The sequence below is a fragment of the Lepidothrix coronata genome, unplaced genomic scaffold (assembly GCF_001604755.1).
Source record: "Lepidothrix coronata isolate B3197 unplaced genomic scaffold, Lepidothrix_coronata-1.0 Scaffold62, whole genome shotgun sequence".
NCBI classification, from domain to species: domain Eukaryota; kingdom Metazoa; phylum Chordata; class Aves; order Passeriformes; family Pipridae; genus Lepidothrix; species Lepidothrix coronata.
The window spans coordinates 921,937-947,460 of record NW_016690242.1 but is presented as its reverse complement, the minus strand read 5'-3'; the positions used below and the strand labels follow the sequence as shown (position 1 = coordinate 947,460).

At 37.8% G+C, this 25,524-nt stretch overlaps 1 protein-coding gene across 3 annotated transcripts in view; it reads right to left on the bottom strand.

The window, feature by feature from the left end:
• The window catches only part of LOC108498687 (GTP-binding protein 10-like), a 53,684-nt gene that overhangs the window by 1,468 nt on the left and 26,692 nt on the right, over nt 1-25,524 (bottom strand). For 2 of the 3 annotated variants that reach the window (XM_017817692.1, XM_017817693.1), the window contains exons 23-30: nt 9,651-9,844; nt 9,468-9,559; nt 8,231-8,375; nt 5,639-5,712; nt 4,649-4,701; nt 2,258-2,365; nt 1,658-1,735; nt 572-695 (exon numbers count right to left, since the gene is read on the bottom strand). In XM_017817692.1, the coding sequence (XP_017673181.1) occupies nt 572-695; nt 1,658-1,735; nt 2,258-2,365; nt 4,649-4,701; nt 5,639-5,712; nt 8,231-8,375; nt 9,468-9,559; nt 9,651-9,844 (868 nt within the window). Of the gene's footprint in view, nt 1-571; nt 696-1,657; nt 1,736-2,257; nt 2,366-4,648; nt 4,702-5,638; nt 5,713-8,230; nt 8,376-9,467; nt 9,560-9,650; nt 9,845-10,319; nt 10,443-25,524 lie in introns of those variants that run through there. The other variant, XM_017817694.1, reaches the window with a different exon arrangement.

The following is a 25,524-nucleotide window of genomic DNA, read 5'->3' as shown; positions in this document are numbered from 1 at the left end:
AGACAAGAAGTATCACAGCAGTTATACTATCCTTAATGCTGTCATGAGAAGACACTATACACTTCCAGTGAGTACAAAGAAATCCCAAGTTGTAGAATATGGGAGATCAGTAGTGTTCAGCCTTTCTGGTTCTTACACACTCCAGAAAATAGAAAGCAATTCACTCCAGTGAAATTGCAAAACTAAAGTAAATCCACATAGATCTGCGCAGAATTTTCATATGTATATACATATATAATTGTATATATGTCAGTGTATGTAAGGGGACCTTCAATGCAGGTTACTCTTATTCAAGACACCTAAACTGGAAACTTACTCTCCCATCTCATAGTTGGGAAAGATTGTCTAGGATATCTCCAGTTTATTAAAATCCTTCCCCAGCAGTGAAAGCAATACAAATACCAATGAGTATAAACAGAGCTCCAAATGCAGGAAGTGATTTTAAAATATATGTTCATATAATAAATTTACTAGCTGATTTCATTTTCAAACAACTCCTTGCCAATGCAGAGTTACCCAATGAAATCTTAATGCTACTTCTGTCAAAGGCTATTGTTGAAATTTCATTTACCCTGAGGATTCTGTAGCTGTGACATAAGTTCATTCAAGTTATCCTTTGCACAAGGCAAATCCATTTTATTAACAGCGAGAAGTGCGGGCTTTGTTACAAGTTCCTCTTTGTACAGCTGCAGTTCCTTAAAACAAAAGAAAATTCACCTTAATAAGTATTTGTAGTTTAAAAAGTGCTACTTCAATTTTACATGTCCTCTCTCATTTGTTTAATTGCCTAAATAGACTTTCATGCCTAGACAGCTGTGAGATTGACTTGGGTGCTCAAGGCTGATATATTAAAGCAGTCTGATAGAAGAGAATAAGTGATTCAGTAATTTTTTTGCTCAAAGACAGATTTCAGGTAAACAGGCTAGCTCATTCTGAAACAGCCTCTTATTAAAAGGACAGTTTTGGTTTTTGTTTTTTTCTGATATCCACAAGCACAAAATCAATTTCAGAAAAACTTCAGATCTATAAAACGTATAAGAAAATTCTTGGGAAAGTTTTCTGATTCTTAAGCATTTTAATGGACTTCAATTAATATCAGAAAATCACAATCATGAATAAACTAAAAATAAACAGCAATAGCTGAAATTCAGAAGATTCATCAACTTAAGTCACACAGAGATGAATCTGACATTACATGATATGTATTATTTTAACTGGAAGCATAGTTAAGCGATGGAAACAGTGAAAGTTTGCAAAGCTGGGGCCTGATGTCTCACCTCTCTTAGGCTGTGCAGTCAGGGCATCAAGGCAAGTATTTAACTACACACATGTACTTCTGCTTCCTAAAATGATACCAGACTGGGGAACTGAAAATGATGTGTCTTATTACCTTTACTTGACTGTAAGAAATATCCCATATGCTGCACAGATTAAGGAATTTTATTATTATGTTGTGCCCAACATAAACTGGAGCAGTTTCACCTGGACAGGTAAAAATAAAGACTTCATGATTTTGGAAAATCATGAGTTTGTTAACTGGCCTTACATTATAAATCCAGAAGGCACACTAACATTTGAAAGTTTCTTGATCAAAACTGAGCCATTTTCTTGGCTCAACACATAACTACAACTGTCAAATTGGAAAATGAGAACTTACCTTTGTTAGAAGCAATATAGTTTCAAAGGCTGTTCTGAACTGAGTCTTAAGAGACAGCTGAAACCCAGAAATATCAACCTGAAAAAGTTACAGAAAAATAAGCTTTGTGGTATTAAATTATGTTACAGTATCAAGGTACTCTCCATCAACTACTTTGCAGTGGAAGGTCCATGTACAGGCCTTCATTCCTGGGCAAATAACAGAGGGCAACTCTACACCAAACTAACATCATAGACACTGGAAACACAAACTGGTTAGTTCTGATACAGTGTTTCTCAAAGGTGTTTTTTTTCAAACCTCTTAAGGGGATCTTATAGAAAAAAAAAGGGGGAAAAAAATTGCTCCATGCTTTAATTATGCTTGGAACACTTCCATGATCTAAATTAATTGGCGATTTTCCACGACAAATTGTATTTAAAGATTTAATTTATCATCAGTTGTTTGAGTGTTCCATTCTGTAAGCACTATTACAGCTATATTTATCATAAAACATGCAAATTACAAATGATTTCCTAAATTCCAACTACATTGCAATTAAGATGCTTTTTATTTACTGCACTGCCTTTGATTTTAATAAATTGTATATTTTATTTAACTTACAACTAAAAGCAGCTGTTTGGTTCTTTCTATATGTTTGAGGAATTTGTGGCCCATCCCTCTGTTCACATGTGCACCTTCAATCAGTCCTGGGAGATCAGCTACTGAAATCTAGGAAAACAAAAGTTTCAAACAAAATATTTCCAACAAGGAAAACCAGGGATTTCAAACTATCAACAGCAATTATCATTTTAAATAAACAAAACGTAAAGCAATACGTATTGGCTGCTTCAACTATCATCAGAAGCAGATCAAACAAAATGCTGCTATTACACAGACTTGTGCTCTTCCTGTTTCCCCCATCTATTTATTTATAGCTGTGTGCAAAGTAGAAAATAGAGGGTAATAATACCTCAGCAGGTCTTGCAAAATTTAGCTATTACCTCAGAATAAAACAGACTCCGAAAGGCAAGAAGATCAGGCTATCACATTTGTATAGAATTCAAACTGTCACTGGAAAACAAAATAAAGTCTGTTTCTTGTGGATACAGAGGATCACTACTCCAAATACAAACCCACTTAACCTTGTTCCCCTGAGCATGAGAAGCTACAAGAATTTGACTTCTGACCTTCAGCTCAAGTAAGATTTTGATTAGTCAATCAGCTTCCAACTAGAGCCCAGCAAAGACTGCTCCAAAGGACAGTGATCTTATACTTTTCTCTGCTGGTTGAGAGGGTTGTACACAGTTGTAAAGAAGAGCTGAGACAGACCAAAATAGAGCAGAATAATAAAACCCACCAAACAGCTACTCAGTAAGTCACAGAAAGCTAAGACAGATACTGAAGTAAAGAAGAGTAAAAGTAGGGTCTTCAAATCTAATACCATTTAGACAGCAACTGGATTCATTTAAACAATGCCCAAAGCCAGCATACAATAGGTCTGCTACCTATTGCAGAAGGTGACTCAGATATTCTGGCAGAAAATGAAAATGCTTCTGCTAGTTTTCATGATCTGGTACTAAGACCTTAAACCAAAGTCATACTCAGATCCTCTACTTTTGTGTCTTTTCTGATGGACAGCACCAGGTAACTCGCATGTATTTACTTCTTTATAATGTACTAAGATAAAATAAGCAAATTCCTACATATTTCTTTAAAAATATCAATGTTCTGTAGAAAAAAATAATGAGTCATTGTTCCTTGAGTGATACAGGAAAGATGCCTCAAGTATTGCTCCTAATTATGTTGCTTATGTTGTTTTGATTTTAGCAGTTGCAATGCTGAGAGTACTTCCTCTTACTCACAGATGTTCCCTGTGATCACAACCACTAGTTCCCTTGACTTTAGAAAAGAGATATTTTGTCCATATAGTTCCTATATAGCACCCAACACTGCAGTATAAATACCAGGAACTGTAAAAATAGCCAACAAAAAGTGTCATTGTCTATGACAAGAAACAGACTTCAAACAAAAAGCCAGGAGCGCAAGTAGATCTCTTGCCGGAGAAAGATAGACTAGCAAGAAAAAGAGGTCCTCATTCAGGGAAGACAGTTTTTAAAAAGGCTATGAAAAATCCCATTTATTTGCAGTACAGCTTTCTAGGATAAGCTACCCTAAACTAGTAGAAAAAATTAATACAAAAAAATTTGCCTGTAGAGATGCAATATGTCTAAGGGCAAATCTGACAAACTAGACTTACTTCCTTTAATACCCAGTTTTGTTGAAGTCTGTTAAATGAAAGTTTCAAGCATCAGCTACTGAATCCCCCTAAGATTATTGATTCACATCGGAGGGGTATACTTTTCTGGTTAACTCATCTGAAATCCTTTCATGCATTTGCCTTTTATCTTGGAAGTGATGGCTCCAGTGCTGCATGTATCAGACACTTCAAAAATGACATAAAAGCACATCAAAGAAGATTCAAGCTTGAGCAATGAAAATGTTTGCTGTAACCTTATATGAAGTTGGGGTCCAAAATCTAAGAGTTTAACTTTTTAGCATTGGTTTCTCCCCCAAGCAGATACTGCAGAAAGGATTCCAGGCACCACACAGTTATCTGACAACTTTATCTGGAGAAGCTGGGTGGAACACAGTTTACAAAAATTAAGGTGGTAGGGCAGTAGCTCCAGCAGTCCTTCTCCAGCCTACCACAAAAGGAACTAGACCCAGGTACCTCACCTCTCAGGTAGAGAAGCCATTGACTAAAGTGACTTGAAATCAGCTCTATGTCATATTACTGTATTTGGCTATAAAGCTTTCTTCTTATTAGTTCATGAAATAGTACTTTTTCCAAAACCCTTGTTATGTCCATGTAATTGTATTTGATATGTACAATTATAGAAACACATATAAAAATAACTATAAGTTTTCATTCTCTTTCTGAAATTATGTTTAACAACATAACTAATCATTATATATAACTTTAACAAAAAATCAGTGAACTTTCATACCAACCTGCTTATAATCTGCATACATGATCTTTCCTAGTTCAGGTTGTACTGTTGTAACTGTGATAAGGGAAAAAAGACAAAGGGAAGAAAACAAAACTGGTTTTAACATTTAAAAAAATGTTTATGTTACAAAACATTTAAATGTTGTAGGACTTTGTCACTATATTTAAAAAACAAACGTTCAGTAGCAAAAAATTAAAAAAGGAAAAGGAATAAGGAAAGCGTAAAACGAGAGAAAAAAACCAGAACACTCAAAAAACCCACTGGTTCACCAAACCTTGTCTCTCTCTGCAGTTCTGTTACATCATCCCAAAAAGGGAACAGTGAAGCTAGAGAAGTCTCAGACACAAAAATTATTATCCAGATGACAGAATAGCTTCTAAACAGGGAAAAATAATGAAAGGTAAAGTGAGATAGGACTCTTCAAACTGAGAAAAAGGCTGTAGAGAATCAGGAGTGGTGCAAGAAGGTCGGTAAGAATTATCAGTACTTGCACCCTTGCTTTTTAATTAATGAAGATCAGACAACTAATCCTAATTTACCAATAGAAAAATAATAAAAATTCTCTGTCCTCTTTTCAGTGGATAGATTCAAAATCAAAATCTTCTCTGTTGCAAAAACAGGTGGTAGCTAATTCCAAAGCATACAAGATGCATATGCAAAGGAACTTGACAGTACATATTCAATAGACTGAGGATATTATACACCATAGAGATGGTGCATCTCAGACGGAATAATATGAGCTGAGATGAAAATAAACAGACCCTGTATTCACAGGTTGAAATACTATGAAGGTGTACACTTGAAATTCTGAGGTGGTTAAAAGAACTAGACACTGAAACAGCAAGTATCATTTTGAAGTATTTAATGTAATTAAAAATCAGGCAACATGGTTATCTCCCATTCTTTATTATAAACCTGCAGACCAAGTCAGAGAAAAGACTTCTTGCTTTCGTGAAATATTACTGCTCTAAAAATAAGAGTATCAACTTACATGGATAACTTGCAATCTCAGGTTTGGCATGAGAAATCTTGCTTAACAAGGATGATTTTCCCGCATTTGGAAACCTAGAAAGGAAGTTGAGATTTATACACTGAATTAACAAGTATGTGATTCCTGCATACTTTATTTCCAAATGCACTACATTATCTTATTGAAATTCAATGCTATCAGTTCATTTTTGCACTCATTTACTACCCAGATCAATAGGATTTATTTATTATATTATAATAAATAAATTTATTTATTTTATTATAAAATCAGATTAATTTTTCTAAATCCAACAATACTTCCCAAGAATGGAGGCAGGTGAGTTACATAAATACACGTATAATAGATTTAAGGTAAATCTTTCAAAGTCATTCGGACAGAAATACAGCATGACCATCCAGGTCTACTTGAATTCAGTCTTCATGTGCTATAGCTAATTTTGTAAATTATGCTTACATTCTAAAACCTGTCATGCAAGAACATCTTATCAGTTGGACTTACAGTCTTTTGGCATACAAATCATGGTTCATGAAATCCTCCAATTTAAGTACCAATGATATCTATGCTACAGTTTAGCTAATATAGCAAAGCAAACCAACTCTGTGAGAGAGAGAGGGACTTTGTGTACATAGACACAGACACGCCAAGTTTGTGTATGCTTTTAGGGCATCGAAGTTGCATGAGGGATCCTGAAATTAGCACTAACCTGCTTTGTTACCAGGTAAACTAAAAAGAACACCAGTGAAGATTTTGGAGCTCATCTGTGCAGACCTGACTGTTGATTACAAGGCACAGCTATACTTGCCCATCACAACAAATATATTCCTTTAGGGATACGCTACCTTTTACAAAAGCTTCTTCACCGAATACATCTACCCACTGAAATGGAAACCCAAGTTAAAACTGAAATTGTAGCACACACTCAGGTTTTAAAGATTAACCTGAGCTGTAAAAGACACAACAGCCTTCATCTATGTCAAACTTTAAGTTAATTCTGACGTCAAAGGATAGACCACATTCTTCGCACCTCCTCCAGAAAGACGACACGAGACTTTTGTTCCAGTCACAGCCAGATGTTCATCACACTATTTCAGGGCAGCAGTGATCAAAGAACACTGTGTCTATAGGCAACTGAACGTTGGTCACAAGATACAAAGGCATGTGTCCCACAGAAAACTGTAACACTCTCCATTTGAACATGCAGAACCATGTCCTGTTAACAAGACTGATTTACATTAAGGGCCTTTATAAAGGAGTTGTACACAAATCTCTCTTAAAAAAACAAAGCATCCTAATGACTCTTGTTATAACAGGGAAACTACTGAGGGTAGTTTTAATGCACTCTGATGATGGAAGGTGCTTAAAAGACATTCCGGAAGGTTACTCTGGTCATCTCCTCAAGTGAGCATTTTGGTTCCACTGAGGTACAATATGTTCTTTGAAGTTTAAATTGCAACCTAGACTAACACATCACAACGTGTACTCAAACCTGATGGGCTTCTCTCAAGTCCACATGTTGTTTTTACCTGATCTAATAGCAAACCACTTGCAAAAAAGTAAAAGTAACAACCACAAAGAGATCAAAGTACAGCCACAAACTATCAGAGGCTGATTCATATTCTCAATAAGAAAATTATATGCTCCTCTAATTGACTGATAATGATTTTTTTAATCCATTTTGAAGGAAAACTGTCAGCTAAAATACAAGCCAAAATGCAAGATTAAAGAAGCATCAGTGTCATAGAACTCCTATACTTTCACACACTTTAAACCAAGAAAAAAATTCCGTAATTCCTGAAGACCACTCAAAAATTACACAACTGTAGATAAATTTTATATTAACCGAATTATTTCTAATAAGAAAAAAGAAAAACACAGCTAGAAAACCATGCTGTCTTCAAGCATCTTTCCATTCTTTACTGGTATATACCAATAAGACTACTTCCACTCAAACTCCTTGCTATTTCATGTTTCCTATGGTTTTTATTAATAAGGACCATGGAGCCAACCGATGTGTAGCAGATGGTGAGTAGACCAATACTTTTACAACTGTAGTTTGTTGAAAGCTTTCGTCAAATAAAAATATATTTATCTGTGTTGCTACAAAGCAGCAACATTGAAAAGCAAGTCCTACTATTCTAGTTTGTAATCACTTCCTTCCAACATTCCAAGCTGTTTATTGGGGAGAGTAGGCAACACAGCCTTTGGAACTCTCTTTAAAACTACCACTGAAAGGATCCACTTATGCCAGCACCATGAAGTCAAGCATGCAATACAGATAGTGCTCTTGGCTCCGTTTTGCACCTCCTACTTACTTCATAAACATTAGCTAATAGTATTTTGATAATCATTGCAATTGCTAAATTCAATTATATTACTAATTATATATTACCCTGATTCATTAAGCTCTTCTTCCACAAAAGCATAACCAATACTTTACAAATTTTAAAATTAAATTCAATCTGATTTTTGCAAACTGCAAATAATTTGTGACAATGCAAATGTACAATAACGTTCATCCTGCAAACTCTCAAATTCCTTTGAAATCACATTTGAAATTTATTTTTTTTTCTAATATCAAACTACAGTACTTACCCAACTAAGCCAACATCTGCTATAAGTTTCAAATCAAGATGAATAATTCGCTTCTGACCTTTGCAAGGCAAAAAGTTTGTGGCCAAAGAGCCTCCAAGACCTCCACGAGCTGCTAAGAATCTCTCTCCTGCTGCATTAAGCTCTCCTGAAAATAAATTCAGTAGTGAAAAAGCACAATCCCGTGCAGTAGTTTAGTTGTGATTTACCACTTAAATGGCTCTGATTACAAGAAAATTTTCTGTATGGTTCCTTGCAAGAATTGCAGCCTCAAGGTCATGGTGTTTCTCCCTCTTTGGAAACAAATGAAAGCAATCACCCCCCAGCATTACCCTCTGTCATACAGTTCGTCACCTCAAGGAAAGTGCTAGGTACAGGCAGGCAAAGTATGGTCAAGATGGTGATGATGGTTCTGAAGCCTCTAATATTTGAATTCAAGAATACCACAAAAAATCTGCATTGATAGAGATGTGGCTACACAATGTCTGAAGAGTTTGCTGTATTTTTTCATTAAGATGCAGGCTTTGATATCTCCCTTAGGGTCAGAATAATTAAAATTAAAAAAAAAAGGCAACATTTGGATACCTTTAGACGCTGACATGCCTACATCATAAACAATTCTTGCCACACACTTTTAGCTAAACATCCAAATCAGGGTAATTTATGAATTTAGTTTGAATTCTAAACAGTGTGAGAAGAAAAACTCTGAAAAACGGCAAAGGAACCATTGAGAGCTATTTCAAGAACACTGTATTGAAACTGATCTTCCTGGTTACTACGGAGCACCACTCTTTAAAAGAAAGAGTAAAAAACAGTTATGTATTTTAAGTAACCTGAAATATTGACATTCAGCAAGGATCTTTGTCTCTTAAGCACTGTAATAATTCAGTAAAGTTATAGGGACACTTACCTGGGTTTATGGAGACATAAATTATGTAAGGTCTTGAATGGTTCTGTGGAGGATCACTGGCTCCCAGCCTTTAACACTTCTTTGCAAAGCAATTTTCTTTCTGTTGCATTTAGCGATACAAACTAACTACTGCCAATTTCTGGAAGAGGTCCTTGCTTTCCCAACAATTTCTACAGTGTATTTGTTTATCAACTCTTTGTCCAAACAAAGAAAAACACACCTATTTTGAGAAATGTTTAACCTTAAAACATGGTAGTGTTAGAAATCTGCTAATGTTACCAATAAATGTGACAAATATTAGATACATTAAAATAAAGCAAATGTTCTTACCAATCTGCTTGCCATCATCAGTAACAAGTGAAATTCCAGGAGGCACATGAACTTCACGATCTTTTCCCTTTTCACCTTTTAGAGCTCTAACACTGGGAAAAATTAAATCAGGCTTAGTAACTTAAGCTGACATTTTGCTTTCTGGAAAAGTTGTTTAACAGCTTTCATCAACCTGACTCTTACCTGCTGTTGGCTCCTGTTCCAGCTACAAATCGCTTGTGGGGATATTTCTCCTTAATGCCCTTTAAGGTGATTCTTTCTTGGGCGACAAACCAGACATCACCACCTCTTCCTCCTTCCCCTCCCAGACGAGGGTGACCCATTCCACCAGTTCCTCCTCTCACATAGACCCGCAAATCGTCTATGAAGTTGCCATACTAACAAAACAAGTTTCAGTATCAGTATTATGTTCTGTTCATATTTTGCTTTACAAAAACGTGTGTTTGGACAGAACTCTGATGGCAATAAATGACAGTCCAGAAAGCAGGCGCGTAAAACTCTAAAATATTTTTTTGGGGGTGTCTGACATATCTTCCCCGGCAGCGACACTCGCGGCCCGCATGGCCCCGGGCAGCGAGGCGGGACGGGCGAACCCCCGGGCCCAAGACACGCGTGGGGCATCACCGCGGGCACCATAACCCGGTCCCGGCCCCGCCGGCCCCTGCGAGGCGCCCCGGCAGCGCGGGAGGGTCCTGCCGGAGCCAAGCGCCGGGGCCTGCGCCGGCCCGGGCCACGCGAACTCCCGCAGAGGCCCCGGGAGAGGGACCAGCCCTCCCCGCCGCCCGAGCCCTGCCGGCGGCACCGTCCCCGCCGTGTCTCGGGCCGGCCGCACTGACCTTCCGCAGCACTGACCTTCCGCAGCACCGCCGCGCCGCACCGCACCATGGCGGGAGGAGCCCGGGCCCCGCGGGCTGCGAGAACGGGAAAGGGCCTGAGCGAGGGAGTGAAGCAGCTCCCGCTGCCGCTCGGGGAGCACAGACCCGGCCCCGCGGGTGCGCAGGCGCGGCCCGGCCCAGCCCGGCCCAGCCGCCGCTTCAATGCCGGCCCGGCCCGGCCCGGCCCGGCCGAGCCCGGCGGCGCCTTCGAGCCCCGGGGCTGAGGGACCGAGCTGCCCCCCGCAGCGCCTAAACACGTTCACAAGCTTTGCGCTCTGTTCTTGTTACTGACCTGCTTTTTCTGCCGCTCCATATTATTTTTAACAACCACATACTCTGTTCCAGCTCAAAATGCTTTTAATTTCTGCTCATTGGACATGCTTGCATCCTACTGTTATGGAATACTTAGAGCAGAAAATCTTTCAGGGATATAAACAGAAGAGTAGGAGAGGATGTGGCTGTTATCTAGCCTAAGTCCCCCAAATTCAATGTAAGCCTTTCCTCAGTGCCAAAGCAGTTTCACCCCAAGGCGCAAGGCAAGATGGATCATGTTGTGATATACAAATAATTGTGATTCGTGAAACAAATGGGTGATTATATCAAAATAAAACAAACAGATTGTAAAACTTAATTACACCCCCATACAGAAATAAAACAGATCCTTACAAGGTCAAGAGGCCTAAAACCTCCTTACTATCCTAAGAATAAAGTATAGTAGAACTTTAAATCTTTAGGCGCCTGTTCGTCCAAAAATGCATGAATTATGTCTGGTTGTAGAGATAACCCTTTTAGCTTTAGCTGTAAGAAAACCCATATATTAAATACTCAGCAAAAACCTGTAGAATGTATATGTATATGATATAATTAATATGCATGAAGTAGCTAAGATAAATACTAAATGTACCCTGTAGTAGGGGTGTGCAGATTTGGGAAACTGGTCCCATTTCTGTCACCCAGCCGGCTGCTTGCTTTTACCATATAATAAACTATTATTTGAAACTTATAGAAAGTCGAGACTTTGTTTATCACAATGTGAATGGCAGAAAAGAATTTATTACAGCAGCAAAAATAATGCAAAACTCCTGCATCGTGCTTTCAGATCACGGGGACTTCATTTGCAGTTCTGAAACAGGTAATACGTAAAATCCAGCGGCAAGTGTTTTGAACTGATCTGTTAAGAATCTTATGACTGGAAAATAGCAAACATGGGTCTGGCCTTGTCCTTGAGGCATTTAACTGAGGGGTCCCAACTCAGGGCTTGTTGGCTGAAACTTCGGTACTCTCTGGTGACAGCTGTCTCCAGAGGACAAGCTACATCACGAGTGGCTGCCTGTGGATCCCCATCTCTCTCTGTTAAGTCTTTGAAGTGAGACGGGCTGAACTTGGACTGTAATTGCTTATCTTTGAAAATAAGAAAAGTGACCTGGCCAACCACAGATCTTAAAACCTGGTCTCAATCTCATTGCAAAGCTTTGGAAAAACTTATATTGGCTATATTAATACTCTAAAACATTTGATACAGTATCACCTGGGAAGGAATGAGAATATGGGGGTTAGGAGAGAAATTGTGAAGTGAGATAGCCACAAATAAAGTTGAAAAGGAAAATACAAACCTTAAAGGGTTTGTTATAGGATGTCTTATTTGATATTTTTTGTAGTCCTGATAAAATCAGTAAGAGCATACTCATGAAATCTCAAAACGAGATATGCTTAGGAATCATCCTAATTACAGAAATGCGCTGGTTTGGCTGCAATAGAGTTAATTTTCTTCACGGTGGCTAAGATGGGACTGTGTTTTGGATTCATGCTGAAAACAGTGTTAATAATTCAGACGTGTTTTAGCAATTGCTGAGCAGTGCTTACACATAGCTAAGGCCTTTTCTTCTGCTCCTCACCCCACCCTATCAGAGTGGGTTGGGGGTGCACAAGGAGTTGGGAGGGGACACAGCCGGGACAGCTGAGCCCAACTGATCAAAGGGACATCCCATACTATGTGGCATCATTATCAGTAATAAAAGCTGGGGGAAGAAGAAAGGGGTGGGAACATTTGGAGTGACTGTGTTTGTCTTCACAAGTAACTGTTATGAGTGACTGAGCCCTGGATTCCTGGAGATGGCTGAACACCTGCCTACCCATGGGAAGTGATGAATGAATTCCTTGTTTTGCTTTGCTTGTGTACATGGCTTTTGCTTTCTCTATTAAACTGTCTTTATCTCAACCCAAAAGTTTTCTGACTTTTACCCTTCTGATTCTCTCCTCCATCCTGCTGGTGGGGGAGTGAGGGAGCGGCTGTGTGGTGCTTAGTTGTTGGCTGGGATTAAACCATGACAAGGGAGGAGATGTATATCAGGAGATGTATTTCATTTAAAGTAGGGGGGTATTAATGTCATTGTTTAAGGCCCTGGTGAAATCTCATTTGGGGTACTGTGAAAATGTCTAATCAATTGTTCTATAGCTGAGCTAAGGTCGAAGTGACAGAGAGATAGAAGAAAGTTAGGTGCATCACCAGAGAGCTTAAAAGTCTTTCATAAGAACAGATTTTAGGATGGCTCAACTTGTTTACTTCAATAAAACAAAATCAGAGAGGAGACACAAGTGCTGTCTATAAATATATCAGGAAGGTAAACATGAAGGATGAAAACCATTTAATTTTCAGGGCAAAAACACAAGAACAAACAGGTGTGTACTATTCAGTAATAAATATATCAGGAAATTAGAACACTGTTTCTACTCATTACTGCAATCGAATTATGAAACAGCTTTTTCATGGAATTAGTGGGGGCAAAAATATACCTGTTTTTAATATGGCCCTTCATGAATGTACGAGGTGATTGTACAACAGAGCTTTCTGTACTGGCAGGGAACTAGGCCCTGTCATTCAGGAGGACCTTTCTGTTCTGTGTTACCATGCCAGTTCATAGTACAAACAACAGAACATTTTGTCCAGATTTATGATTCATAATACAGAAGGAGCCGTCAGTCAAGCTGAATAGTAGGCAAGGTTCAGAAGTTTTTACATATGCAAAAGTTAGATTGTGCTACTGTGACTTCGGTAAAGCATATGATGTCAGCATTCTATAGAAAAGAACAAAAAAAAGGAGATAAGCAAAAGAGCTCCTAAGTCAGATGAAGAAAGTGCAGGGAAGTTGCAGATGGCAAGAAGTTTATCAGCAAAGTTCTTTAAGGATCAAGTCATAGGCCAGAGTTCTTCTTGGATGCCAATACAAGTATATATGATATTACCCCTTGTTTTCGTGCTTTGTTCTGCTTTTGTGGTACATACTCTCAGAATTTAGTCCTGTGGAATCATTACAACTATTGAGAGCAGGATCTGTAGCTGGTCCACTTAGCAGAGCCTTAAAATCAGTGTGCTGAACTTCCCTAATATACAGCACAAGATTAACAGGTTAAGTGGCCCAGAGATGCCAGTAGAGCTACTCACCAATGTTAATTCAACTTATGTAATCAATCCGCAACTCAACCTCAAAAAAGAGAAATAAAGAAAAGCTGTATACTATGAGTTGAAGATGTTAAATTTATTGATATAACACTAGATTTGTTTCAACACAAAGCAAGCTTATACCAGCAAGCTCATACCAGCAGGGAATTAAATAATATTTAATTTGAAAAGTGCCGTTGTGCATTTTGAGAAACCTTTTATACCATTAAGTGCCTCATCACACATAAATTACTGAAATGGAATAATACAAAACTCTGAAGTTTGAGGATATTTAGATGTTTCATTGTCTAAATACTTTGCTTCAGAAATGCATCTGGTCCTCTAAAGAGACTCTCTCTTATGCCAGGGCAGCAGTGATTTTATCACTAGTGTGTGTGTCATACTTGATCTTCAGTAGCAGGATTGTGAGCACTTCACTGTCAAACCTGGTGGCAGAACATCACTCTGTTATTTCTTTGCTTCAGAAGCTGCTAATCAGTGATGCAGAGGGTGACTCAAGTCTTTATCTTCAATGAATCAATCTTTTTTACGTATGAGTGTGCCTGTGTCACAGAGATATCTGTAATTCAGTCATACAAAAGGTTGATAGCATTTTAAAGGTCCCCAAAAGGATTTATACATAGTCAATGTGTATTCTGAGTTCCATGCTAAATAATGCTTCAGTTCCTGCTCTTTCTGTTCTTACTGTGTACTTCACATACTTGTATATGGTTGCTTGAAAATCACAAGGGTACAACTACATCAAATCACAGTTTTACCACTATATTTCTTTTCTCTCATGATATAAATCACTAGGTAGAGTGCTGTCATCAACTCTAACAAGAGGAAGCCATAAAATCTCTTTCCCCAACAATTTTAAAATTTCCACCAGCAGTTTTTTTGCAATTTGTGCTATATGTGCTGTTCTTCTCAGTCTAGGAAAGAACTAACTTCAATGGAAATATGTAGAAATTAAGCTGAAATATTTTAGCAACATAGCTTTATTTAAAGTAGAGTTGAAATAATTAAAAAATGCAAGTCAGGTATTCATGTCCTTGTCTTTCTGAACATCCACACAATGGTTCACTGCAATGCTGGGAAGCTGGCATGAAAGTCTTTATAACTAAAAGAAATAACTACACCAACATACCCAAGGTCCAAATGTTCTAAAATATTGATGTATTAATTTTACAGTTTTATTAAAAAAGATAAAGAGATCTAACCAATGCCAAAGATACACTCTTCACTACAACAAAGTCCCACTAGATGGAGGCACCTCATCTGCAGTAAGGAATAAGCTGAAGTACAACAGTTTAAAATAGATGCTATAGAAATACTATTGATGTTGGCAGAATTTTGAGGGAAACATTTTATCTTGCCCAAGTTTGTCTATTCTAAAAAATTAAAAATCAAAGAAATAGTCACTTTTACTATGAGCCATGAGCCATATGAACCATCTCATAAAACTTAAGTGTTAAACAGCTGTGCTGGAGGCTGTAGGTTTACATGTGGCATATGCTGCATCTTTGGAATTCTTCCTGAACTCCTGCAGAACGAAGAACACAACACAATTTTTCTCTAAATCCCCTTTATATTTAGTCACTAGCTCAAAAAAGTCTGCTTTCCAAGTCCTTGGACAGGGTCCCTGGTTTTAAGGGCTTTTCCCTTCAGCCCAAGCTTTTATGTAGCTTTCAGGTACGTTAGATTTTACGAAGGTGGTCACAGATTGACTTTCCTTGACCTTACTTGTTCTGAAATAGAAATTGTAATAACAATACTTACTTAATAAACATGATCAGTGTCTGTCTTTGTGGTGTTTCCATCCTACAAACTTCACATAACATTCCACATGATTATTATTTGCCAATAATTTTGATCTCTGTCAACTTAAATCCTTGTTCTAGGTGGCATCCTCCCACAGATGATGATCCCTCAGTGCTTGACTGACAAGATGCATAACACCAGAAAGGAAAATGAAATATGAAAGTCAGCCTTCAGAATCATTTTGACATTTTTTAGATATTACCGAAGAATTTTAACATAAATAGAGAACACTGTTGATGAGGTGGCATTTTAAAAAGAGATCTTTTTATTCAAAAGGATTTTTCTAAGAAAAATCTGTTCCTTAGCATTTTAATTTCTGTAGTTGTGTTCTAGGAATATCTTGTTTTAAGATTAAAAATGGTGCATTTATTAACTAGATTAGGAAAAGCAAGAGGAGAATGATAAAATTAAATCTGTAGGATGAAGAAATGTTATTGAAGGCTGCCATCAGTGGCTGTTGGATTAAAATGAAATCACTGTGTTTGCACCACTATCCTGTGCTACTACACGTGGATGTTTTAAGCAGGAATGAAATGAGAAGAAGGAATTGATGCCATAACCAAGCAGCTGTGCAACTGTCCACTTCTTTACATGTCTTCAAATGCCTTTGAAATTTGGCTGTTTCACTGTGAGATTGATCACACTAATAAATTCAATAGTGCATAAAGCAAACTAAAAGGGAAAAGGTTTTCTTAACTTGAAAACTTACTGAATGTTATTTTTTATTAGTGATATGAAGGAGTTTTCTTAAAGGTAGGTTCTTTCTACAGCCTTCCGAATACTTTAACCTCTTTGGTTATGGAAGCTGCCTTAGAATTTCAAGGAGTAATTATATCTAATAGCACTTTAGCTCCTTTCAATGATACAAAGAGTTCAGAGATAAGCTAACTGTATTCCAGTCTTGCAGATATTTTTGTCTATATGACTGTGTAGGTTCAAACATGGCTTACTTTTTGAAGCAAATTTTGAAATGATGTTGGCATTGCTTGGCTGCAAAGGCTTCCAGAAGATACCAAATTAATCTGAACACTGTCATTTTAGAGCAGATTTGTATTTGTGTTTAAGTACTGTGTATACTGGCTTTTAGACAGTAATCATTATATTTCCACTTGAAATAACAGACTGTTCCTATCATGTTCAAGTCCACCAAAGCATATTATGAACCTTTACAGACCCAATTTTACTACATATTTATCCTTTTCCATTACTTCAAACATTGTCCCTACATGTTCTGGTGGGCAAACAGGAACATGGATGGAAACCTAGGTTTTTGAAATAGGAGTTCATTAAATGAGAGTGTTCATGTTACTGATTCGGAGAAAGATTTGCTGTCCATTGTGTTTTCCTCCCTCTGACAGCCCTCTGCCTCTCCTCTTCCCTGACACCCACCTCCACGAAGGCAGTCTCTCCAGGTGAGGCTCCAGCCCAGCCTGGGCTCACACTGGTGACTGCTGCAGAAAGAGGTGGGGCTGCCACAGCCACAGCTCCCTCCACCCTTCCACCGACCTGAGTTCAGCTGTTGCTGCTGCTGCTTTGCCAGTGCCAGTCGTCCCTGTGCAGTGTAATTCCAGCATCCAACAGCTGCCGGGCACTTGCAGCCCTCTCATGAATTTCTTTCTTTTTCTTCAAGTGGCTGACTTCTGTTGCTTCAAGGCTACTATTTTCCATCTCCTCACAGAAACACTGTAAGTACAATTTCTGCTGTGTCTCCTGAGTTATTACCTCTGTGAAATTCATCTGTCTTGTACTGAATAGTAGGAGTTACTAGTTAAAAGAGGTTTGTTGTGGTCTCTGCCCCTGTTTGAGGTATTCAAGTGGACCATTAGCATTTTAGTTTTTAGCTGGATTAAAACATGAAATGAAATCAAAACAACTAAAAATGTTGGTGGTTTCCTGGTTGCCTTTTTCCTACATTGTAGCTAAATTGACAGTTTATCCTTTCTCTGAATGCTGGTGCCTAGTGAATAGTGGAAGTGAGAAGAGAAGCATTTCCATCCCTACTTATTTGCTGGAATGAGTTTTGTAAAGCGCAAGGAAGAGAAACTTTAATGCATATTGATAAACTCTTGGGATGCTGAGGCAGTTAATCCTGCTGCCTGCTGGAATGCAGCTGGCCAAGGATGTTTTAAAAAGGAGCTAGGCTGGGGGGTATCAGTTTGTCTCAGTTCCTTGGGTTCTGAAGCTGAGGTAAAGGAATACATGACTTTAGGGACCTCAGATGGCTGCAGCAGTGTGATTACACATTCAAACTAAAAATCATCCCAGGAGCTGGAGGCTACAGCAAAAGGGCCCATTTCAAGCTGTCCTGTTTCCTGACCTGGTTTGGTATGACCTGAACTCCATGGTGTCACCTCAACTCTGTATTCTTAAAGACATTTCACATAAATGTTGTATTATCTATGGATTGGCCTCTCTTTAATTGCATCACTAGGAGCTGCAGAAAGGACATCAGGATGTTAACACTCTGAAGACATCATAGACTAACTTTTCATATTGACAGTGCCAGAGATATTCAGAATGGGAGAACACACTTGCAGTTCTGGCCAAGTTCCCACTAAAATTTGCACAGTTGCCGAAAATGTTGCCTTTTATCTGCATAAAACCTCACATAATTTTATAATTGTTTTTTACATTCTGAATTGGAAACTGTGGGAGTGAGTATGGCACCAGCTACTTGACAGAGAATTGATTTAGGACACCAATATAAGGGGCACTATCTGAGAGTCTTGACTGTCTTTTCAGACTTCTTATGCTCATTTGAGTTTTTTTTGGTTTTGTTTTGTTTGTTTGTTTTACAGTGCTATTCCACTGTACTTTATCCTGACAGGAAGGACTGATTAAAAAAAATAAATTATCAGGTGTTTTAGTGATGTTCTGTCTATACTTGCCTCAAGGATATGGAATACACATCACAGGAAAACTGCATTTTTCCCAGAGGGAATCCATGTGTAATAATGAATACATATTCTGTAGCATTTGAAGTTCTCATTATGCCTCCTGTATTATTGCTCTTTCCATCTCCATTTCTCCAGATAGTTTCTGTGTTTTGAATATATGGTAGAAATAATTGTGCCAAAAGTTTACGTAATTTTCTAACATAAGCCAGAAAGGAATTTGCCTTTTTTCAGTCTTTCAACACCTACTGAATGAGTTCAGAACGTGCTAATGCTCACCCAGTAGAGTGTATGGTCTGGTTTACCATACCTTCATTACCATCTTTCTGAGTTGAGCTTTTCCATGAAAGACTGGCTATTTATAGCTCTGTTACTTGTTTGATAGCACACCACTAGTATTCTTTAAACATCTGCTATTGACCTGATTTTACTCATGATCCAAGTGCAGGAGTTTAAGGGAAGAAGTCTTGGTCTCAAGGAGCCTTTCTGACATAAGGTCTGGTCACTTCAAACTTTCTGCTTCAGGGTCTCATGTTCTGAACAGCATTAACGATTTCCAGCCTAGGTTCTGTGTCAGGGTTCATTGACTGGTATTTATTACGTGGTTTTAAAAAAAAAAGTATTTTTCTGTATATATGAATGAATGCATGAATAGTCTCTTGGGGTACCCTTGAACTACATAATGGCAGAATGACTGTGATTGTATATGCTTCATTTTCAGGTATCTTGTTGAAGTATGGAATTTGTATGGAAACGAAGGTGGTATCTTCAGCTGGGCTGTATATTGATAGTGAATTTGGTTTATGCCAATCTAGACTATCAAAAAGAAACTCCGCCAAGCCTGGGTGAGATTGACCATCAGTGCTGGGAGGTATCATCTCATGGGTTGGTGGAGATGAAGAAACTCAAGGTAGCAGATACAGTCATCGCTCTCTGGGACTTCATGATGTTCCTAAAGGAATCCCCTAAGCCCAAGCACAATGAACTCTTCAATGATTTAGCCCAGAACTTCTGGGATATGTATGTAGACTGTGTGCTCTCAAGATCCCATGGAATGGGCAGAAGGCAATTAACATCTCCCAAATATTCTTCCACATACTCACACAGAACTTTAGAAGGTAATTATAGGATATGGTGTTAGTCTGTTATGTACTGACATTAAAATGAACCATTGCTTTAACCTTGTCCTTGATTGTTTAGACAACTCAATATAATAATTTCCAGTTTTCTATCTCTACTTGTCAAAAGTGTTTGCATCTTTCAAAAGTAGCTGCTTTCACAATACATTAGTCACTAGTCGTCAGGGCACTACATTTCTATATTTAACAAAGTGTAAAATATGTTGGGTATGCACATGGGAGTGTATGGAAATGGATGCTGAAATCTCTGTTTATCACTGTGTGCATATCAGTGATAATACATTAATACAATAGTTACAATACTATTCCTGGTATTCAGACTTCAGTCTCAGCTTTGGGGAATTATCCCTCTGTGAAAAGGGAAGACCAAATCCCTGACCATTTGAACCATATTCTTCCCATTAAAACTACTAACACATAATGTGATTTAATGGTCATTGTGAATCACTAAACAGTGACAGATTCTGGTTATCATTGTCTAGGATGAGTACTGAGATCATGTACTGGCTTTACACCTTACTAACCAGTCCTAGATCTGTTATCTTCCTTCCTCCTCAGCAATGGACTTTTTTTTCTGATGTACCCAGTCAGATGATTTAGGTTTTCAGACTGAACATGGAGATAATTTAATCCTGGCTTTCCTAACATACTGCTTAGACAATAACTACCTTTCTTTCATAATCTTGCAGGGTCTGCTTTCACCAACCGATTTTAGGCCGAAAGGGGAGAAAATTAAGATACCTCAGCAAGGCAACATCAAAATGAAGGAGCACAAAAACACAGCATATATTGTAGATGCTTAGACAAATCCTTTGGCATGGTTAATTTTTTTTTTTTCTTTTCCTTGTATAAAGTTCTTAATCACTGCTAAACTGATAAGTATATGAGCTCCCACATTGTCACTTTTGCTTTCCTGTCTTGCAATCAACCAATCTTGCCTTTTCCACACTGCATGGTCTGAATGATTTTGTGTTTTGAACTTTGTTTTACCTTTGTTCTCTCAGGCAAGATTGTAAGTCTGCATGTGTCATAATTTTGTAGTCTTGTCTTTACCAATAATTCTCTTTTTAAAAAGTTAATTTTGATGGAAACCCAGTATATTTTTATACATTAAGCAATGGAGAAAATATCAACAAATATATTTTATACAGTGTCTGGCAGATACTATTTACTTCTAAGAACTGAAAAAACAGAAGTGTGACATCAAGCTAACGAGAAGGATTATGCTCATTGTAATGTCCTGTGCAGTCTAAACTTTGTATTTTATCACTGCTTATTCTAAGCTATGGATTAATTAAAATATTTTTCTAAGTAGCAAGGTTTGAATACTAGTAATTTTCTTGTCTATTAATATGTTATTTGAAAAGCCACCACTACATTACATTAAGAACAGTGCTTTACACAAGCCTGCAAAGAAGGTGATGCAATCCATCCCCGTCACAGCAGGCAACGGGTGAGAAGAGACCCTGCACCAAGTGGTTTGAAAGACTGAGAGACTGACTTGACTACTGCTCCCAGTGTAAACCATTGAGCATGGATAAAATAATTCATGGAGATTAACCACCTAGATAATCCAGTTCTTCTGAGCACAAAAAGCCTAAGAAATGCTGACTGTTCTCCGCTTTACTCCTTGGGCAATGCAGCTTGTTCAGCCCTTGTTGTATTCTAGACTGTTATGAGATTCCAGCTGGTTTTTATTATTGTAGGAAAGAGTACTTATGCAGTAATGGTATATAAACCTCCATAAGTAACAAGAAATCCATCCCACATAATGCCTAGCTCACATATAGTTTGTAAAATATCCAGCAATTCTTATAGATTTGTAAATGTTTATTTAGGTAAACACAATATTGAACCGCATCTTCTAAAATTTGTTTCCTACAGTATTTTGGAGAGGGTAAAAAAGTAGTGAGAGATTTCTCTTTACCCATGAGACTTTAGCAGTTCCAGGAGCCTCTAGGTAGTTGCGAACTGAGGTTTCTAAAGCATTCATGTGGGCAGAGCTCAGCTCATAGTATAAAGCATATTTTAGGGAAACTGCCTTTTAGACCAAGATTGGACCATCTCCACTCCTACTCCCAGAGAAATAAAACCAAATTACTTTATTCCCCTCTCCCACTGCCTCCTATGCAAATTTTTATGTTTGTATATGTATTTATATGTAATTATGAAACCCTTCTTGATTTAATGAGTATCACTGTAAGTTCCTGATATAAATAATATTTTAAATACACCTTTTCTTTTGAGCAAACAGAGGGAGTCATGACGTACCCAAATCCAGCAGTTTCAGGAATCTGTTCCAGCAATATCCAGTTTATAAAGCGGTGTACTATATTGCACTGGCAACAAATGTTTTAACTGTCATGAATCAAATAAGTAAATTCCCCTTGTTCACAAATAATTTTATTCATTACCTACAGAATTGTCAAACTATAATAACATTTTAAAGGTGATGTTTCCTCTATGAGTGGTCTTTTAATTGAATGTAAGAGCAAAGTATCCTATGCAATTTTAAAGGCTTCATCTTTCTTCACACTGTCTTTCTTTGAATTAGCTTTCTGTAGGAGACAAAGGTGCTTAGCATCTACCAAAATTGGCTGCAGAATGCTTGAACAATCAAGTACACTATGGTCACCCTGCGGCATCTGCCAAAGGGGCAGGTGATTGTGAACCACAGGAACACAGCACCATAAGCAGCAGCAGCAAACAAATTCCAGGTGGACATACTATGATGGACATGTCTATGACAGCCATGGAAAGTCACAGCTGGATACCCCAGGGATGTCTGCTTGAGGGATTAACATGGAAGGAATGGGAAGACCTTTTCTTCCACCAGTACTCCTGCTCTGTTCCATCCTTAGGTTACAGCAGGGACAGCAAGCCCCGTTTCTTGGGTGTCATGTGTCCCCTGCCCCCTTGACGGCCAGACCATGGTCCATGGCTGGCTGGGAAAATTAAATGTCTGTGCTGCAGCAAGACTTGTGTTAGTATTAATTAATTAAGTATAAACGTAAGCATTTGGGGAAATTCTATCCCCTTTCTTCTCCAGTCATTATTAATTTTCATTAACACTCAATTAACAAGAGCATTTGCTTGCAGTCAGGGTGTCTGTAGCAGAAGCACAATGCAGCTGGGGGAGATACTCTGTGGGGCTCACTTTGTGCCTGATTTAGTTTTTGCATAAGCAAAACTGATTTCCAGTTAAAAGTTCTTCTTTATCCATACCTTGGCTACACTCTACTGCTGTAGTCTTTGCTCAAAAATTGGAAGGACTTACAGAATTCCTCTAAGTTTTGTTTTTATTTTTAAATAGGCCTTTGCCTTGCTGCCAGTAGTAATGAGTCACCCACACATTCACATATGTGCAAGCATGTAAAAAGCCCTCTAAATGTCACAGTCTTTGGTCTCCTAGCAAAATATTTATTGTTTGGTTTTAATCGTGAGAAGACAATGGAGCATACAATCTCTCAAGCAGTAATAAAGGAGCAAAGCTGCTGCAGAGTTGTCAGAGAAATATAAACATAAATAACTGAGCAAGACTTTACTTGACACAGAGGACTTCAGTAAGAGAATATCTATATACCTTACCTAACATTTCTTGCAGGCAGGCAAGAAATACACGTCCAGGGTTGTTTTATAAAACATACTTAAACATCAGGATAATTTTGGGAAAAAAATGTCATAATGAAAGTAGATTATAGTTAAAAAGTATCAGTCAGCAGAGGGCCAGTTTAGAGACTTTTCTAAACTTCAAGTACCATTTTTCATATAGCTGTTTTATTTTACTTCATTATTTTCTTAGAGTTCTTATTTTTATAAAATTTAAGTAGACTATTTTGAAACAAAAATGTAGCAAATTCTGGCATTGCCCAAATTAAGAGAGAAGAAAATATCTTAGAAACTGAGCTATCTACATAAAAGTCTGCTGCTTACCAGCTTGTGTTGGTATTCTAGAGGTGCTAGGGTGGAAGAGGATGAGTTTTTGTTAGAGACCATATGAGTAATAGCCCAACAAATAATTAGATTAATAAAACAATTTAAAGAGCTGTGGACAACCCATAAGGAGCAGGACATTCCAGCATGTCTCTCCAACAGGCTCAGAGAAACTGTTGGCATAAACAAGCTTTTAAGTGAGAGTTTAGATGAAGACTGAGAGAAGCAGGTGTCAGAAGTCCTGATGCTAAAGGTGGCAATTCAAGAAACAAAATGGACTTTGACAAGAACGACATGGGTATGGTATCCAGGAAAATGAAGAACTGAATGTGTTTATGTGAAGGTTTGTCACCCTGCTCAATGAGATACTTAAACTGCAATGTGTGGAACGTGTCAGCAAGAGATGGAAATATAAATAGCAGACCTACTAGCTCACAAAGTTAATAGACTCAACATACCTGTCTACCATACTGTACAGGGTACTTTATTAAAAAACCATCCCCATATTCATATTAATTAAGGGAGAATACAATTTTACTCTCAAGATGTTCTAAGCAATTTATCAAAGCATTACAAATAGATTTTATCCTGTATCTACATATAGGTAATTATATATTAATACTCAAAGCACTGTTTGGAACATTGTCTATTCTACAGGTACTGATTTTTTCTTGACTGAGTCCAATGTTTTATCTCTTTTGATCTTTTTTTGAGCCCCCCTTTACAGAGGGCTTTCCATGAGCAAGGTCTGTAACAGCCAGTGGCCCTTGAATGAATTGACGAGGTGTACTTTCAACAGTTACTAAGCGACCAGGCCCGATCTGAAATACAAAATAAATACACTGCTTGACTTTCATGTTAGCATTTAAAAAAGATGAAAGTTAAATCATGAACTGTCTTTTGAAAATATTATTCAACTGGTGGAGATGCCTCCAAGGTTTCTGAGGCCCACTAAAAATATCCTTTACACTAAATTCACAATTTGTTCCCATCAATAAAAAAAAAAAAAGGAGAATGTTTTTCAGCAGGTGATTTTATGTGCTCTGCTTTTCTGCCTTCATTCGGATCTTATGAAATGAAAAAAAGAAAATCAAGCTTTTATTACAATAGAAGTTTGCTGTGCAATGCTATTTGGATTTGTATAGAATATCAGCCACAGATTTTGTCCTCAGAATTTCGCTACACATTAGTACTTCAAAGGAAAAAAAAAAGGAACAGATCCTCTTTGCAATTGCCTATAAGTACTGCTCCAGGAAGACTCCAAGACTGAAAGAGGCATACCCTTTACAGTCTCATTACTACTCTTTATACTGAATAGGTTTAGGTCTTTGAACAAAAATTCCTGAGTGACAGCTCTGTCTTCTAACTGTGACCTACTGGAACAAAAAATGCAACTCTTTGAGTGCATGTGGATCACATTTGATTACTTGACCTTGACTGGTTTGCAACAACCATCGTAGCTTAATCTTCATCTCATGCTGCTAAGGGTGTTTGCCAGAGAGGAGGGAAGAAAATTGTTGCATAAAAAAACTTTCTAGCCATATCTGTCATTTGTAATTCTTCTAAGCAATGTACCCAAGGAATTTTATATGATGCTGCTGATGTATTCATTTTCTCAATACACTTATTTTGCAAAATGGACTAACCTTTTTCCTGTTTTTATCTACAGTTATTGAAATATTTCTTATAGAATCATGAAGATATTTTCTTGTTAAATCCTCTTCCTCAAAGAAATGAACAATCTTGGCTTGAGGTTCAAGCCTCTAAAATAAAATCTAACAATATATTTCTCTCTACTAACAATTGTCAGATCACCCATGTTTATATCTAAATTTTTCAGATACTTTCTGCAAAATATTGCTGTTTAACAGTATCAGTGATGTATATGCAAGTAAGTAAACTTTTCCAGCCCGCTTCATCTTGCATTCACAGATGCTTCCCTCCATATCTTTC